Raw genomic sequence first — 19,462 nt, 5'->3', positions numbered from 1 at the left:
TACATTTTGAAATCACTGTAAGAATGACCTTTTACAAAAATACACCATGGTGTGGCTCATGCCATTATGTGCCAGAAACCAAGCTGCTAGAATGTTTCTGTTAAATTATACAATTATTTTTACTTCCTTCAACAGTTGCATTCAGGGTTTCGGTCAGCTGTAAGACATAAAAACACTGAAGCAAAGCTCTCATGCCAAGAGTTTGGTGTCAGAGAAAATGTGCATGTAAAGACTCCGAATATGGTTAACCCAAATTATAAAGTGATATATGGTTAACTACATGGTTTCCTTATTTTGACAACGTCAAATATGAAGTAAAAAATTTGCAGCATGTAAATGTCTGTCGAGGCTAATACATGCACGTGTGGATTTGTGTAAATAGTGTGTTCTCAAAGAAACCAAACGGGGGAGAAGTGAACCATGACTATACAATACCTGAGTCAGTTGAGTAAACTCGGAAGCTCTTGTCCCAAAAACCGCACAGAAGGATGAAGCGGTTGTCGGCTGTGATGACGAAACACTGCGAGCTGATCTGAATGCTTTGATCGAGCAGGTCTGAGATCTGACGACGATGGCTGCCCACGTTATTGGCTGGAGAGGAAAAGTACAATCAGCAAATGAATGTACACATTGGAAATATTCAGATGCACACAGAAATATTAAATCTATGATCTAACTGTTGACATATATCAGCTAGAAGAGATCACACTCCAATGCTTTGCCATATAAGTTTCAGCGAACCGTGCAAAGAAGATTTGTAAGAGAATACATAAAACATCCTGGATGTTAAGTTTACGGGACTTCACATTTTCCATGAGAGTCAAACAGTAATGATAGAGGGAGCACAGCACAGCACTCAAGTCAGAACACACACTGTAAATTCATTGTGGTTGTGTAATTTAGGCCACGGTTGGTTGGAAAGCTAATTTATTGACATTCTCTCTTCCGTAAGTGTTTTTTTTTTTCTCCAAGAGAGAAATGACCATTGTGAATTATTTCTTATTTGTCGGGTCAAAAGCACTGGAGAACAGGTGTCGGAGAAGATTGCATGCACGAAAACTGAGAAAGTCCAGCATAGCTGCTACAACCAATATTTCAACCCATTTTTTACATTTCCCAAAGCCACAGTCGGCTCAGCACTCATCCTCAATTTACTGTGTTTAGCTCAGACTCCTCCTGGAATGCAAACAGTGTAAATATATTACTGACAAGCCCAAAAATCCTTTCTACCTCCCCCGAAACACACACACACACACACACACACACACACACACACACACACACACACACACACACACACACACACACACACACACACACACACAGCTTCAGTATTAGAAACGTTGACAAAGTATAAGACGGGAGAAAACTACAGTCTCAAAGAAAATATTAAAGATTTATTGGATACAATTAGTCTGAAAAATATACTTTCAAGGACACTATAGCTCTTGCAGTTTAAACACTGAAGCGTAAAGATTTATTTTATTCTGCATGTACAGAGGCGAAGCAAAAGAGAGACATTCTATACGTGCAAGTAAAGCTGAATGTGTTAGTAAATTGAGACGGGTTATTTTCAGTGTGCAAGTGTTTGGAGAAATGTGTATAAATGCTCTGGTGAGACTAAGAGTGACCAGAACAGTCACTGAGAAACAGCCCAAGCTCCTCTCCCCTTATAGATGTGCGTGAGATCATGCGAGCAGAGCGACGGAGGCGAAGGCAGGAGCAGATAGAAGTGGCTCGTCTCTCCCTGCTCCACCAGTGCATCCCATACATCACCGCAGCTTGGCACTCTTCTCCTGCTCATCAACAAGTCGTGAAGGATGAGAGGCGCCCATATTGTCCTGACAGCCGTCCGCCGTGCATTCTCAATCACACATTATTACCACATTCATATTCATTTCCATTGACACGCGTCCTTTCCCTCCGCTCAAATTAAACCAAAGAGGATGCAGAAAGGGAGGGAGGGAAGGGACGATGGAGAGGCAGAAAGAGGGGGAGTTGATGATGAAATGCCGGCCTAGGCCACAGCTCATTGCATTCCAATTTGCATGCAAATGGTTTAGTGTGAGAGCAGGGCCTATATCATGAGGAGTGAACTGGGGCAGAGGCTGAGAAACAACTCAAATCTACTGTCCAGGGACACGCCGCCGCAGACTGCCATGAGTCACCAAGATGCCAGCAGGATTCATACACAAATCCGCTCAAAAAAATAATTTCATGCATATATAGGCTCCCACTATGTAAAGAATACGCGTATGTGGACTCTTCCACAGTTATGAATGACAGCATACCTATCAGAGGGTCAATTTCCACAGGAAGTTGGTACTGCTGGTCCTGCACCGTTGAGCTCTGATGACCTGACAAGAAGAAGACAGATTGGATTAATATTGTAATCATGTGGCCTTGTGAAGTAGATGCTGGCTTTCAGTTCATTATAACCACACGGAAAATTATAACCATAAAGTCTGTCACCGGCTAGCCCAAGAGTTCTCCTGCAAATTAGACATTAATTATGTCAAAGAGCTACCAAGGCCATAGAGAACATAACTGTTTATGCTACTGGCACGCTACAATATGCATTTCTTTGGTCAACCGAATGTCTTTAAACAGATACCTGCATATGAATACAAAAAATTTGGAGGCAACGGGACAAGAGTTTGGTTTCAGAAGTGTTCTGGTTTCTGTTTGTAGTCTGTGTAGAATCAACCAATCATGTTTGAGCGTGCTTTGGTTGCATGCAAGTAAAGAGTGCGTGTTGAGAGCAAAAGAAGCGTATCGCTAAGCTGCTAAATGGTCTGTGCAGAGTATAATCTGAGAAGGCGTCACCGGAAACTGTTTGGAGATGGTCAGACTTTTAATAAAGAATTAGCAGGTGATTGGATGAACCTTTGTCAAAGTGAGTTGGGAGAAGAGCGAAAACATCTCTTCCATCGAGAATAGGCTTCAGTGCCGTTGTTTGCACTTCTTTAAATGAAGAAATACTCTCCACCTCTAATATAACTGATGCTGTTGCAGCATCTAGCCTAACCTCTTTGTGAGTCAACGTTGTTGTTTAGAACAAACACGTCTCTGTCGCCTCGCACACACCTACGCCAAACCACCGACACCAGCTCTGGCTTACAGAATAGTGAAATCTAACATTTGAGAAGCCGATCTAAACGATTCCTCTAACCAAACAAGTTGACTAATACCAGTATGTACATTTTACATTAGCTGCTACGCTAAAGGCAACAAATAAAATGTAAATAATGTGTGCCGACATGCTCATGGACAAATTACCATGTTTATTGCTGGCATGCTTCTTGATGAGAAAACTTTACAATGTGAACATCTTACAATTTGTATTTCTTATCTGCTCATAAAGCCACAGGAAGACTCTAGTAAATATATGCAATTAAAGAACCACTTCTGACCAGCACACATCTTGTTTATTATGCCAGCTCACTAAACCAATTAGGTTAATCAGCCTGGTCTTTGGTGCGCATGGATGAGGTCGTATTCTACCGAAAACCGATCAGCCTTCATCCTTATGAATTCAGAGATATCAAATTGAATGTTTCTTTCAAGTGCCGGATGAACGTTGAGTAAATAAGGTTTTGTGAAGTGAGAGGCTGATGTATGGAGGTGGACGTGGGACCTAATGCTGGCTGCTGCATGTGTCACATTTGATACCGCTATCCAGTAGACACAGTCAACTGTTTCACAAATCAACGTCCATCCTATCAAGACAAGACAGGTCAATTCTTGACTTGAGTAAATTAGACAGAGTGTCGAGAAGCGAGTTGAACCGAGGAAATGTGATAAGGATTCTGTGGGAGAAAAAAACTGTTCTGACCTACCCGAAACACCTTTGAGGTTAATTTATTGCAAAGCCACTGCGTCATGCATTTAATTAAACACAAGTTTTAGATATCACATTTGTAAATTCATAAGAAAGAGAGTGCATGCACACAAATCCCTCACCAGTCAAGCCGTGCCACTTGTTGACGGCAAAGATGCGATTGGCAGTGACGGTGATGATCGCAGGTGACGTTAGACCCGGCTGAGTGTTGGCTGCAACGTGGGTCACGGGAGAGTTGGACGGGAACTTCAGCACCATGATAACATCCTGCTGCATCTGCTCCGTAAACATCAGCGGGGTCTGCAGGAGAAGATACTGTTCAGGCCCCCGGGACGGACAAACGGACGTAGGGAAGAGAGGAGCGGCAGACAAAGAGCAAAACAAGAACGACGAGAAAAGCGGTTGCAGCCGGTGTTAGCGAGGAGAAAAACAGAGGGAGAGGGAGGGAAAAGAAGGACATAGAGAGAAAGTTAGGAAGCTTCAGCAGGATAGCAGCAAGCAGAAATTAAGTAGTATTGATTGAAAAAAAAGAGGTCCTTTGTGAAACTAAAAGAGTACTGTGTCTTTTTAAAATAAGTCCCCTTTTACTCAGAAGCGTGTGGTGTGATCAATGTGCGAAATGACGTAGGTTTAAGGTTTCACAGTGGAAGCCTGTTTTCACCGTAAAGTGGAAAGTTTGTGCTCACCTTTATTCTGAGGTTAAGACATGTACCTACAGGCATGGCTTTGTGACATCACAGCTAGTTTGGAGGCAAATAGCGGTTCAATATTCAACATAAAACCACGTGATAAGCCTCCAGGATAAGGCACAGATAATTGACTTTTCTGTGCACTTGAAGATATTCTTGTAAAATTGAAAACATTTGCATATACATAGTATCCGGTTTTTTTTTTTTTTTCAATAAAGGGAGGCGTAAATATGATTTATAGTAATTTTACCAGGTAATTTCACTTTTTGTGGAAAAACACAGACACAATCTATTATGTTTAGATCTTGAGGGGGGATCTCACTCAGTACATCCATGGGTGATCATTATTTACCGTTTTTGCTGACCAAACATACAAGCCCCAGAATCATTTGATTCGCAAACCCATAAAACAGAAAATTTGTAAATTCTTGATAAACGAGCCAAACGATTGATCAATTATCAAACTTTTGTTGATTCATTTTGTGTCAGCTGACTAATGTAAATCGTTCAGCTCATAAAATGACTACAATCACGAATACAAAATATGTATGAATTCAATTTGCATAAAACTCATTACTTATAAAATATACAGCAGGAGAACCTGACTACAACACAGTCGTAACAAAGTAATTCCATTGACCCATCAGACAGGAGCTCATATAGAGCCATTTACAAAGTGTTTATGCCAAGCAGCTCTAACACAGACCCATTTCCCTCCTTGCGTGTAAAGAAGAGCAACATCAGTGTTAACATCGGGAACAGACCTGAGTAAATCCGGTGTGTCTGACAGCTAACCAGATGCACTGACAGTATCATTACCACTAGCATGGGCAGACGCCGACACCCTGACAACACACTCACACGAGAGAGCAAGTCGAGAGCGAGAACATGTAAAAGCAAAGAGAACAGGGCGTCTTGATAGAATATGGGACGGGTGGGCAGGGTTAGTAATGTGTTTGAATAATGGCGTTTGAAAAATATATGTGGTGGAGTAAAAAATAAAAAAAACATTTCATAGGAATCTGGGAATGAGTGAGGCGGGTTCAAAGCCATAGTCTGAGTTTGTGTCTGTGAATGCATGTGTGCGCTGGGTGGTGGTCTACAGCCGGCTGTCAGCGCCACAGGGACACCACACTAATAGGGACTCATGGGGCCTTGGCCCATCACAAGCAGGCACACTGCACTCCCTGGCCCCTTAAAAAGCCGTCACTTCACTGCTGCCGTTCATTGCTCTCCTTCGTTGATCTCCACTGCTTATAGCTCAGGTAAAAAATCTGGCCCCGGCCCAGGTTTCCAGCTCAAAGCTGTGCCTTTCCCCCCACGTACCTCTTACTAAACACACATGCACACAAATGCTTGTGATCTTTTCCTTTCACACACACCTCTCTAATGATGAGAGAGGAGATGCTTTCAAACCCACGACTTTTATTTTCCCACAGTTGTGGATGGATAAAGAGAAAAGTAGGAGGTAAATGGAGCATGAAAAGAGCGAGTCGAAAATTAAGAAGAAGGGTTGTATGAAGCAAAGCAGAATTCTTTTATCAGAGCTCACCAGAAGTCAGAGACAGCATTAAACAGGCAGCACAATGGTTGATACTGTAGCTCAGTTGGCTTCTGACCCATATCATATTTTAGTATTTTCAGACTGAAGGATTACAGGTAGAGTGGTTTGTGTGTGTTTCTTAAGAGTATCTGTTTGCATGGACTGTATGTGTGCAGCACTCACCACTTGCATGGCTGAGCTTCGAGGTGGGTGTGGTTCGATGAGCAACTGGCAGGGGGTCTGTCCAAAACTCCTAATTTGAGACTCCACAGCCTAGAGGGAAAAAGAAAGAGAGGAAGGAATGGCAAAGAAAATGACAGGAGGGTGAAAGAAAACAGAAAAGGGAGTTATTATTGCATCGTTATGCCTCAGAATTTAAAAGCCAAACACAAGTGGCATAATGTAACAAAAAGGCCTTAGTAAAGAGCTATAAAAAGATATAAATCATATGAGGGCTGGGCAATTCGGAGGAAGATTTCTATCAATTCAACATTGCTAGATAATGTGACAGACAATTTGAGAAACCATTTACGGTGATAAAACAGTGTCTTTTTGGCAAATCAAAATAATAAAATTCCTGAAAAACTAATGTGCTCCATCACTGATGAAAAACTTGTGTTCATGCACACGTCACACACTCTCACACACACACACACACACACACACACACACAGAGACAGAGACAGAGAGAGAGAGAGGCCGGGACCGGCGTGCTTGTAGGCCGGTTAGCTAGTGTTAATGAAGAGGTATAGGACCATAAATGTCAGAGCAGACGCCGGCCCAGCAGCCTCTGGACATCATCACACAGCTCACTGTCAGGCAAACTAGCACAGGATGGAACAGCAGTGTGTAGATGCAGAGGCCGCCACCAATACTCTACACAGTCTGCACTATTATTATCCAGGATTGCCACTAATTGTTTTCATTAATGAATAATCTGTTAATCACAATTTTAATTGGTTTATATGTTTGGTAAATAATGGAAAATAATACAAAATAACCGTTTTGACCAACAGTCCAAAACCCAATGGTATTAAGTTTACAATTACGTAAATAAAATAAATAAAAAGAAAAGGAGCACATTCTCACATCTGTGAAGCTATAACCAGAATATGTTTGTGAAAAAATAAATGTTTTAATTAAATACATACTCAATTTGACACAATAAAAAAAGAATATACAAAACACAGAAAACCAAAGAATACAAGTTCCTGTAGGAATTTGTACAACATTTTAATTAATTTTTTTATTATAAAAGGAACAGTCAGAGAGAAAAACACAAAATGATGACAGGCCCGTCAGTATGTTGGTGTGCACTTTGACTGGCCGTGTGGGAGTGACAGCTTGTGTGTGTGTGTGTGTAGGCTGAGACGTTTGAGCCTGACTTGGCGAGGCCTGCAAGAATGATGTCATGGTGGAGGCCTGCATATGCTATTTCCATGAGAAAAAGGTTGGGAAGTTAGTCTGCTCATACCCATTGTCTGAAACTAACCAGAGAGAGGCGCAGAGAAGGAGCGATCTCAACTGTCTACTACTGCTAAGAACCAAGCAATAAAAAAAGTGTGTGTGTGTGTGTGTGTGTGTGAGAGGGGAGGAGAGAGGTGGTGGGGGGGGGGGGAAGAGTGAACTTAATGGACCCTTTCTTCACTATGTCACTCTGGTAGGTTTTCTTCTTCCTTTTGCTTTCCCTTCTATAGATTATAAAATCTATTTGTGTTTTTGAACATAAAAATGCTCAAAAACACAAATAGATGCTCAAATCCTTCTGCGTATAAAATGCTATAAATTCACCGATGGCTTTCATGATATTTCTTGAGTATTCTCAATAAGGGGATCAATATAGCAGAAAAGGACAGTTTGCATCTCATGCATTCATATCCATAAATATAGGTGAAAAAAAGAAAACAAAAAATCTGAAATAAAAAACTGAATCGCAAAACAAGAGTTAAGTCGGCCATCTAGTTTGGTAGCCTTAACAGAGCATGAGTGTCTGTGGTTCGGTGTTCAAACCCAAACTATATACATATATTCACTGTATGTTGACCTCAACACGTGCGTGTTCTGGTTCTGACTGACGCTTCCACGATCGAGTATATTATATTAAGACTGGTGTGTTACTCAAATGAAAACGTTTTATAATAAAGGCCTCTCTGTTCATTTATTGATATCAAAGATCAACTCTGCACATGACCTCATTACTGATCATGACAGGGAATCTTAACATTTTACATCCCACCCAGTTAGCCTGTTAGTGAAAGGACATCGGTGCATCATTCAAGGTCAAAAAGCCTCCCCTCTCCTCCGTCTACACTGGGGAGAATTTTGCTTAAGCTAATGTGAGAAAGAGACTCCGTAAAGCCACTCAACCTATCTTCATTAAGTTCAGCTCTGACATTTACGAGGCTGTGGAACGTTGGAAAGTGGCCGAGTCTAGGTCGGCATGTCCTATCCCTATATGCCAATGCAATGCTCAGGTGATTATATGAGGGGCCATCCGCAAGGCCAATCTCTTTTGGGGGCGCTGGCCCGTGTCTGATGAAGGTTTTCTATATTCTATACATTTAAATGGCTGAGACGCCCTCGGCTCAGATGTCCCAAACTGCCCTTTGATTTACTCAGCCACTTGATAAGATGGATCTCCATGTAAACCGTGCTGCAGTTATGCAAATTGGCTCCTCAACATTCACTCTTTGAATGGAATAAAAAAGAATAAGTACAATGGCCTTGTGTTGTCGACAAGCAGCGTTGGGGCGGGATACTTTATCTTCGGCTTTAGATATTCACTCTCTTAAATGTGAACAAAATACTGAATACATTAAAGGCCGAATTCTCAAGATGATAAACCAGTGTGCGCTGTGTTTGGCGGGTGTCGACGCAGGTTCACTCGCGTGGGTATACTTTCCCGTCTTCTGCCGAATTACGCAAACGCTTTACAATTTAGACGGGGCTCTGTGTTTTGTCGCTGGAGTGAGTGGCTGTGGGATTTTCCGTAATCACATGTGAAAGAGGGGAAGCCCTGTACAACGATGAGAAGGCAACACAGGATGTGTTTCTCTTTATACACTGAGAGGCAACACAGATGTGTGTGCATGCATGCCATGCACACGGGTGCACTTACGTACACATGAATGCATCTGCAGACACACAGCAGTTCTCTGAGAGAGAGGGGGTAAGTTTTGACTTGCGGCGGAGGCAGAACAGGAAGTAATCATGGTTTTTCAAAAACACAGCAGTGGTCTCCACAACATTCCCTAATCTGTGCTGAGATATTCCAAACTCTCTCCCAGAACAGATATGTACACACAACCGAGTGCATTTATGCTGATGAGCACGGATAAATATACAAAGGAATACACATGCCAATGGATGTATGTATACATGCACGTGTATGTACAAACATATCAAGGTATGATCTATACAAAGTGTGTGTGTGTGTGAGGTTGGGTCGAGGCGGTTGGGAGCTGAAGGCTGTCAAACAGTGTGGCAGGAATACAGAACTCTCCCCAGTCTGCTACCTTCTCTGATCCAGAAACGCACAAACACATACAAAAACACAGCCTTGCCTGTGACCCATCCCCCTGACAATGAGCAGCCTCGGGGCCTGTCCGATTGCTGCCGAGCCTGGCCCAGACCACAGCTCCGGCTCAAACCGTTGTCACTCAGTAACAGCAGACTCCGGGAACATTTTCCCAAAGCTCCTGTAGTCCTCAGCCGCCCCCGATGCCCGGCCATGACGAGGCCCAGGCCTGGACCTCTGTTTCCACCTTCTGCCCAGACAGGGCACGCTTCCTACCGTACAAACACGGCTGAAGCAGAGCCTTGGCAGGGATAACACCGCTTTGGTTTATCTAACTAATTACAGCGCTCAGACTGAGGGTGTTTTGGAAAGGTGAATGCCAGCAGATTGGACACCAAGCATCAGTGGGAGTCGGAGGAGAAAACAAAAAAGTCTCTTTTATCCTGAGGGAGTGGAAATACACTTTGCTGCTTTATTACTATTTTACACATACATATGCTGAGGATATTAAATATATGGCATGTACAGTATTTTCAAACAATAATTGGATATATACTCAGAAGTACGCCTATCCAAAATCTGCATAAGTTATAAGCAGAAGGGGTTATTTTAATAGCACTCAAATCGCATGCACCTGCCTCTGATGGCATCCTTTTTGTGTGTGTGTCTGTGTCCATCCCATCATCACTGGAACAGCAACATCAGAAATAGTGGTCAACTCGTGATCCAATTTTGTTATCCAATTTTTGGCTTGTGTGTTAGCCACAATAATGGGCTGAAAGTGTAAATGACCAGAGCACCCTGGTAATGAATCTGCATGTGTGCGCGTGTGTGTGTGTGTGTGTGTGTGTGTGTGTGTGTGTGTGTGTGTGTGTGTGTGTGTGTGTGTGTGTGTGTGTGTGTGGCTAAAGGCCAAAGCACATCTGGATGGGAATTAGGGTGAATGGGGTGATAAATCAATGATCTACCCCTGGTGTCCGTGATGCCGCAGTCACTGAGCATGAAGGGCAGCAGAACGGTGGAGGCAAAAGGCTGCTCAGCCGCTTCATATACTCTGAACTCATCTCCATTTAGACCTTAATGCTATGAGGACCTCTGCTTAAAAGATAAATCTGGTTTATTATGACTTGCTTTTATTGTTCTGTCCATCATTCCTATTGGTAAGGAAACACAAGCAGTCAGACCCTGATTCGATACGTTCATTTTCACTTTTTGATAAAAAAAAAAAAAAAAGATTAAGAGAGCAATGTCAGTGTGTTTTCAGATCGCAGCATTTACTTTGGTGCGTGAACCGTTTTTATTGCCAGTTGAAATGATGGCCAAAACTGGAAAAATAAAAAATATGAAACAAGTTGTAATGAACTGGAATTATCCTTCAGGAGAAACCCTTTATAAAGACCAGCGGCTATACTTTGACACAAGTAAAAATAGAACGTGTGCTGCTTTGGCAATAGAGGCTGATGGGAGCAGAGTCAATTGGCCAGCTGCTGGCTAGCTGCCTCTTGCAGCAGATTGGTGAAGTTGTCAGGCCGCTGTTTGGCTGTGGGCAGGCTAGCTTTGTTTTTCTTTTCAGCACTGTGTTTTGTGTGGTTTCTTTCCGGCAGGTCAGGGTAACTTGTGTGTGCGCAGCAGTTCAAAGTGAGAGGAATGAATAATGAATGAAAGCCAAGTAGGAGGCTTCAAGGCGTTAAAGTGGAACACTTGGAGTGCTTTTAGAGGTTTCACGCTGGGGAAAGGCTTCGCTCAGCAATACATGCCAGTAGATTGTTAGCTCACCTCTCGCAGGTCATTCTACAACCAATTTAACATGGCTAATGGCATCAAAAATATCCCTGAAATACAGAGGCACTGAATGGACAGATGCTTTTGTAATAGTCAGATTAAGCATCCATTTGAGAGCGCTAACGCTCAAGTGTACTTACTGTAATTTGGTGTTTTTCCCCTAACTCAGCATGATCTGCCAAAGGAGTGAAGTCAGCCGAGTAGTATATATAGTAAATGTGTATTACAAATGTGTATGTGCTTTTATGCATGTACTGTCTCTGTATTTAAGACTTCTCAAAATCCACTTGTATAGTCTAGCCTTCCCTATCCATTTGTTTTCTTTTAAATGATTGTGTTTTTACTGTGTTATTTGTTGTATTGCTTGATCTAAATTGTTTTAGGAATAGTGATATTGCTCTTATTGTTTTTGTGATTAACACTTATGATTATGATGTGTTTTTTTACTGTCTAATGCACATTTTTCCCCCCAAAAAATTAATTAGGGACTGCATTGTTCAACTGTTTCGTGTGTAAGCCTCACCTCTCGGAGCATGGGGTCGCTGATTGAGCTGAGGTTGACTGCACCTTCATACGTCAGATAATAGAAAACATTGAGGGCTCTGGTGGCTTCAGGTCCCTGCTGCTTGTAGCCAAAGATCAGATCGATCCACTGGTGGAGCTGGCAGGACACAAACTCGCTCTCCAAAGCCTGTAAATGAAGCAGAGGGCAGAAGATTACAAGTATTATAAATGTCAACAGATGCAGAACATACAACCAAATGCTACATGTTCCTCATAGCGTTACTGCACAGCAGTTATTACTAATGCCCCTCAAAAATTTACTCTTTGGAGAAAGCAGAATCTATTTGCTCCTATGACAGAATCTGCCAATGATTTCTTTAATGAGCGAAAAGCAGAGTAAATCCATATCTGATCATATGGGAACATCAAAACATTAGAGAACTCCTGCAGTTCATTAGGGAGCCATTTCAGCTTCTGTCTTTGTTCTTTTCTCTGCTGCTTGTGGGAGGATAAGAGCACGGTGTTGCTCTTCTGCAGACGTCTCTGCGTTGCTATAACGTTGAGATACAAGCCGTTCCTCTCCTCATTAGCCGGCAAAGGAGGAAAAAAACATTTATGGTTTCCTCATAAAAACAGGCAATTGTGTTAATTTGTGTAAAGCTGTCGCCTCACAAAAGCCCTCTAAACACGACCAAATTAGAATGAGGCAGCCCTTGATTGTCATTGCTGCCTTGTGTCACATTAATTTGTGACAAAACATTAGCCCTCGCTACACTTAAATGGCAATTTATATCATTTAAATTTTTACTGCGGAGACCAACACATCCCTCACTTAAATGTGACTTTCTGACAGCTCATTCTGCATCTAATTCTTCCAGACTCTCTTAATTACAACTTTCAATCAGGGGAAAAAAGCTTGGGCACAAAGACAAGGCGCTCTGGAGGTATGATGATGTTTTTACTGCAACTTGAGTAAGGACTGAATTTTTGATGCCTTCACAAATTCCATAATCTGAACTGATGAGAGGCTGAACAACATAAGGGTCGCACGGATAATACAAGAATAGGAATGAGGTCATTGGTTTATTGAAAACGGCAGACAAGATTTTCAGGTTTAATGGCGTCGACGTGCAAACATACTAACTAGGGCTGAGAATTACACTAAAATATATCTCCGTCACCAACTCGTATGTGTGTTTAGCCCCATGTATGAGTGTAATTAAGCGGGTTGAAAGTCATTAGAAAACATTGATTTGTGTCGATAGCCATCCATAGTGTTGCTGATTATATAAATGGATGTTTTGATGTACTTTAGATTTACATTTTATTTCTAAAATTGTTGTGCATCAACCAATAAGATCCAGCTGGGATAAAAATGTTGTCCATCCAAGTAAGTATGTGGTTTAGAGTCAATGGCCTATTATACCTTTAAAAGAGTGCAGTGAAAAACATGTTAATTTCTAATAGAAAGTATTGTTTTGTTGTCAATGAAGACAGCTGGGTATTTTTTTCAGTACTAGACAACACAAAGTAAACTATTAGTATTGTAACTGTCTGGTTCATAGCTTTGTAGGTTTAGATGTACAGTAGATCTAATCAGTGTGCACTAAGTTATGGTTATTTCACACACCAAACATTGCCCCATTTAGATGCAATCACAGCTCAGAGCTGTAGAGTTAACAACATTAGCAGATGAAGAGAGATCTGTCTATTCTCTTCCCCTTTGTGTAACTCACTTGACAACCTGACACTCTGGGGTAACATTTAGTATTAAGATAAAAACAGAAGACCTCTAGAGAGACAGTTTGGACTCTATAAATATCTGTCCCCCTGGCATCAGCAAGTTCAGAGTAGTAAGAGGGTTTACAGGCTTGTGTCCTAAAGCAATCCTTTTTTTATTCATGTTACATTATAAGCAAGGGAACACTCTTTATTCAAACTCACTTTAATAGCAGGCAGAGAGGGGTTCAATTGAGAAACAGAGCAATAGATCAGTTCATTATGCGCTCGGATTGACCTTTGACGGGCCCTGCTCCCTTGTTTCTAAAACTAAAGCTGGGCCTGATGGGCATTTAATGTGCACTGCAATCTACTGTCAATCAGCATGGAGAAACAAAGAGCAGCCATGTTATTGCAGCTCCCTCTCAAGAGGCCCACCTTTATGGAAATCACTTGCATGTACCATTTGGAGAGGAAGAGATAGAATAAATGATTATTTGTGTGTGTGTGCTGTGTCGGCATTGGAAGTGTATCAGTGTGTATTATTGCATTTGTTTGGTCTATCAGACAAAAGGATCAGAAGTACTCTGAGATTGAAGTCTAGGTTTAAGGATTCAACCTCAGCAGATGTCTGAATTTCAAACCTGCCACTGCCTGTGGGATACAGAAACTGCCTTGAGAGCCCCTTCTTCAAAGCTTTTCTTAAAAAAAATGAAAAGTTTTCTCACCACTCAAACAACCTTTGATTAAACTTGTGACTTCACCACACCACAGAATATATGGGTTGCAGCTGTTGCAGTAGTGGGGCAATCACAAGTTGCATTAAGGCAAAAGATTGCTGTTGATTGGCCGCAAGCAAAACCATACCAAAAGTCTTTTCCTTTCTAAATCTGGGAATAAAAATAAAATTCAGGTATCAACTATCGTTTCGCTGCTGCACTTCCGAAACTACTTGATGCAGGGTTATTTAGGTGAAACCTTAAAAAAGGTACTTAATGCCTATACCCAGTCCTACCAAACATAACCAAAATCAGTCATTCCCTATCAAACCATTTACTACGTTTGGGCATTTACTAAACAGTGCTCAGCCGGAGTTTTCTTTTCTTTTTTTTTTTACCAAAATGACTAACATCTGGACAGTGGAGGAAAGTTGAGAGATGCACTAGAATTAGTTTTTGACTTTTTGCGGCAACATAAATACAGACCACCACCAGCGGTATGTTCGCGATCATACCATCAAACTGAGTGTTGTGAACCAAAATGCACAGTGACTTCACATTTTTCTTTTACCTAGAAAGCCGCATGTTCGGGATTTACTTCAACTGATGGACAAGCAGAAAGTAAAAGACAAGTCTCAAGCATGTAGCGACAAGCCATTAACAACATCCCAGGTGAGCAGGTGTGGAAATGTCTTTCTGTAGTGCCACGCAGTGGAAATAGTATGGCAGAAGGTTGGGGCAGATAGCAGATTCCTGAGGTGGGATCTGGTGGCACTTCAGGAGAACCAGGCAGGATTATTGATGGACCAATTAGCAGCCAGTGTATGTGTCATCCACGTCCACAGGGGACTCTCTGATAATTAATGAATAATTTAGCATGCCTTTATGTAAATGCTGATAGGGGGTAGAAGTCACTGGAATCCCACATTTCTATTGTTAAGGATTTGATAAAGTACACCTTTGAAGCATAAGGAAGTCCCCTTTGTTGTGTGCTGTGACTCATTCCCAATGGCAACAATAATGTGGAATATTTTCCTATGCGAGAAATTGTAATCCTTTATCTTAATCGTTTTCTTTGCCCTTCAAATAGATATCTCCAATTTCTCTTCTCGAATGTAATGCTTATTTTTGCTTGCCTGCGAGTTTTAAGGGGCTTTGATAATTAACATGCCTTTTCTCTGAGCAAGTCTCAGATTACTTTAATTCATTCCTTTCTGAAACATCTGTAGCCGGAGTGTAAATTCAAAGCCTAAAAAAAAAAAAAAAACTCAACAAAAACACTCAAAGAATGACAGTTTGACTACGTGTCGATCAATATGTTACTTTTTTAGGAGAGAGACCGAGGACTTCAACAAATGCTTTCCTTATTTGAGACATCAGACCAGCGACACCAAATGATTGCAATTAACCAGCTGGTGGGCATTAAACCAGGATTACTCAGGAGTCCCCTTCTGCTTGCAAGTCTTTCTACTTTTCACTTATGGACTTCGTTTTGCGATTTTTTTCCTCAAAAGTAAAAGTGTCTGTCCACGCTACGGGTCTGCAGGAGTTTCTGTGCCTCGCTGTGGTTTGCGGTGAGCTTTATGGTCTGGATTGAGCTGGATTTCACTTTGGCTTTAACGAGGTGACACTGAATGCTCTCCTCCTTCCCTCATTGGCCCTAAAAAACCCTTTTAAGGACTTATAGAGAGCTGTCTGTAAGGATGTTAAAATGTCACTTAACAAATCAATCCCCTCATTTGCATGCCAACGGTGATACGAGTCCACGCGCATGTGCCCGCGTGCGTGTGTGCGTGTGTGTGTCACCGGTGGCGTGGGGGGTGTAATCAAATGCACATGTTGTATGCAGAGTGTTGTCAGCGGTAGACTGTTTTCTTTTGTATCGATTACGGATGAATAAAGCAAACACTTGTCAGGTTTGTATACAGTAAGATGACTGTTTAAGAACGAGCTGATCAAAACATCCTGAAAATCAGATTCGGTGTGTGCGACAGTGAAACATCGTGCATTTTTTTTAAAGGGGAAAAGAAATTTGCTGCTGAACCACAAAATCCGTACGTTTAATTTAGTTGTGTTGTATTCTCATTGTGCGTTTGATTAAATCTCAGCAAATCTGTGTGTCTTCCAAGAACAGCAAACATCATGAACTGGAGCGGAAGCTCTTTCGTCTTTTCTTCTGACCGTAACACAAGTTTATTATCGCTTGTTTCGATTCTCTTTTCTTGCTCCAAGTTCAACAGCCCTCTTTTATTTTCCCTTCTACTTATTCTTCCACTCTAAGTGCTGCTCCCTTTTTTTTGTTGCTCCTTTCTTCCAGTCATCTGATCCTTTGGATCAACTCCTCTGGAGTTGCCTTGCCCTGAGGTTGACAAGCCCTCTGATTAAAGGGCTTATTAGCTCGTTGTAAATGAGAAGCCGATTGTCATTTTGAAGCAGGCAGAGGAAGCCTGTTGCCAGCCAGAATAGAGGGGGCCCCCCAACATGGAAGAGGGGGGAAAAAAAGCAACGGGTGACGTAAGGAATGAGAACCTTGGAGCAGCCGCACAGCTAACAAACCATTTCCTTTATTCCCATATTCACACACACCCGAGAAGCCCAGATGGGTTGTGTGCGTTACTTCAGTTGCCCCCCTCCTTCCTGCTCTACTAATTACATAGGTCACAACTGTGAGAGTTCTGGCTATGGGTCAACGGAGGCACTCGCTAGCAAGTGGAACCTGAAACTCAAACCGTAACTCTCTCTCCCGCTCACTCCTCCACCCACTTGAAAAGCAAGAATATCATGTTATGGGGTGAAAAGAAGCAGAATGAGCAGTGATTGGGAAAGTATCTCCCCAAAACAAACATGTCATGGTGGATTTGGTTTTAGTCAGACAAATGGTGTAGTGTAGACTGCGAAAGTGGTCCAATTTACAGCACCGACAACGGAGTAAACAAAACTGATTGAGAAGTAAATGGATGAAATGGTGCCGACTCGAAGTCAGGAATGGTGTGGTTGTTGTCTTCACGTTTTTGTTTTTAGTCATTGCCTGATTTTAAACAATATGATGCAACACAGCAAATAATGATAATCCATAAAAGTCTAAATAAATATTTGGTAAATAATATGTTTTAATATGTGGAAGATAATATTTCTAAAACATTTGGAACATATTTTTTTATATTTAGAAGATAATATTAATATTATATTTGGAGGATAATATTACTTTTAGATTTAGAGGATAATTTTTTTTTAGATTTGGAGAATAGTATTTTTTATATATATTTGGAAGATAGTGTTTTTTAATAATTTGGAAAATAATATTTTTACCATTCGAAAATTAAAGCGAAAACAATGAGAAGGCCATTATTTCACAACTGTCTATACTTAAATCTCAAAAGCAGCTAACAAGCACCTACAGAAAATTCAACCATCCCTTTGCCTCCATACGATAGCCAACAAACTCGCAAATGCATCACCAGTGCCATAAGACACATCCACCATCGGATGAAGTCAGCAAACGCTAAGTCAACAGTCAGAGCTGATTAAACACACGGCCACTGAGAAAGGCTTCGGAGCGTGCTCAATGAGGGAATATTTGGATAGCTGTTGAGGGGAGCATAGTTGTCTCAGACGATTAAAGAGTCTTCTGGAGGACTGGACGGTCTCTCCGTCTGACTGGAGCTGTGGGGGCATCTCAACACAGAGATGATTAGGACGAATGGCTCGGCTGATCAGCCCTTCAACGAGAGGTTATCAGGTTGTTGGGTTATGTGGAGCTGCAGCTTCTTAGCTTGTGTTTTCATATGTACGCCTGATAATTAAAAGGTAACTGCATCCCAAAGAAATAAGCAATACACATTTGGCAGATTGTCAAATGTGATAATTCTTGGTCTGACATTAAATAAAAATGTAATATTTGGGGTTTTGTATGATCTTCAAAACCAATACATTTAATCAGGTCACTTTGTACTCTTGGATATCATGATAGACATTGTTTTTACTGATGCCACAAACTATGAATCCAATATTATTTTTAAATAAACTTTTTTTTAAATTTATACTTAAATATAATCCTCAATTGCAGCCCTTATGTCACATGGTTGTCATATATTTTTACCCAATTTGTAATAAATATATACTTACATTATTATTCTTAACCAGCCAGAACTAAAAGTTAGCAAAATGAGAAACATCCTAACAAATACTATGTTCATTATTTTTCTACCATGTCACTCGCCTTATGATAGAGGATCATTCATTGTGTGTTTCTGTGTCCGATTGCAAAAATATATTTTAAAAAACTTGCTCTAAATGCTGAACTAAGCACATTAGCTTGAGCCACGGCAAAGAGTACTGTTTTAATATAGCAAGCATGACGACACAATATGTCCAGTGCTGGAATGGAGGACTGTGAAAACAGACAAATACTGTCAAAAAAAAAAGCATCTCAGCAGACTTTGGGAGAAATAAAATGAGAACGTGGAGGAGTACAGAAAAAGGGAGAAGGACAACATTAGTGAGTGAGTATGTCAGCAGCATTAGATCATCCCATTTCTCAGGCTCTCATCGGCCTCCTCCATTACGTCATTGAAGAGGAGGACGAAGAAGAGGAGGAGGGGGAGAAGGACAGGGAAGAAGGGGAGGCAGAGAAGAAGGGGGGACAGCTCGTAAAACACTGAGCACACAGTAAACATGTCTGCCCTTATGCATGACAATACCCCTACAGTGAGCGCGCTCTGACATTAGCCAGATAACCCCCCTCTACCCCACGTGCTAGTTCCCATCCAACAACAAGGCTTTCAGAGGGGACACCAGGGGAATAGATTAGCGCTAGGCTAACATGGTAAACTGTGTTCTGTTACATGGGGCCTTACTGGGCTAGACGACGTTACGATTTTCACTCACTCAGTCATTCACAAGTGCGTAAGTATATCTCCGTGGTTGGTGACTGGTCCTCACAGTGGTTACCTCAACTCGCACATGAACTCCCATGGGGTTCCTGTGAGCATAAGACGTGGAGGCTGGTGGGAACGGCATAATGTGCGTCCCACCGGCTGTCTGATCAGAGAGTGTGGTGCGGATGAGAGGTGAATGTAAACAGCAATGATCTTTGACTATGTGTAGCTGGTGGTCTGAGCAAGGGAGCGAACATGTCTTGTGGGAAAA

The 19,462-nt window shown here is 41.6% G+C and overlaps 1 protein-coding gene across 4 annotated transcripts in view; it reads right to left on the bottom strand.

Moving 5' to 3' along the window:
- lrba (LPS-responsive vesicle trafficking, beach and anchor containing) overlaps positions 1 to 19,462 on the bottom strand; it is a 176,186-nt gene that overhangs the window by 12,076 nt on the left and 144,648 nt on the right. For all 4 annotated transcript variants that reach the window (XM_068588540.1, XM_068588539.1, XM_068588537.1 and 1 more), the window contains 5 exons: positions 11,896 to 12,063; positions 6,257 to 6,346; positions 3,964 to 4,156; positions 2,292 to 2,357; positions 436 to 591 (listed from right to left, as the gene is read on the bottom strand). In XM_068588540.1, coding sequence (XP_068444641.1) covers positions 436 to 591; positions 2,292 to 2,357; positions 3,964 to 4,156; positions 6,257 to 6,346; positions 11,896 to 12,063 — 673 coding nt within the window. The remainder of the gene's footprint in view (positions 1 to 435; positions 592 to 2,291; positions 2,358 to 3,963; positions 4,157 to 6,256; positions 6,347 to 11,895; positions 12,064 to 19,462) is intronic.

This window comes from Clinocottus analis, unplaced genomic scaffold (genome assembly GCF_023055335.1).
Source record: "Clinocottus analis isolate CAN_PGR_092001 unplaced genomic scaffold, fCliAna1.0.p SCAF_22, whole genome shotgun sequence".
In the NCBI taxonomy this organism is placed as follows: Eukaryota; Metazoa; Chordata; class Actinopteri; order Perciformes; family Cottidae; genus Clinocottus; species Clinocottus analis.
This window is presented reverse-complemented; position numbering and strand designations above follow the sequence as displayed.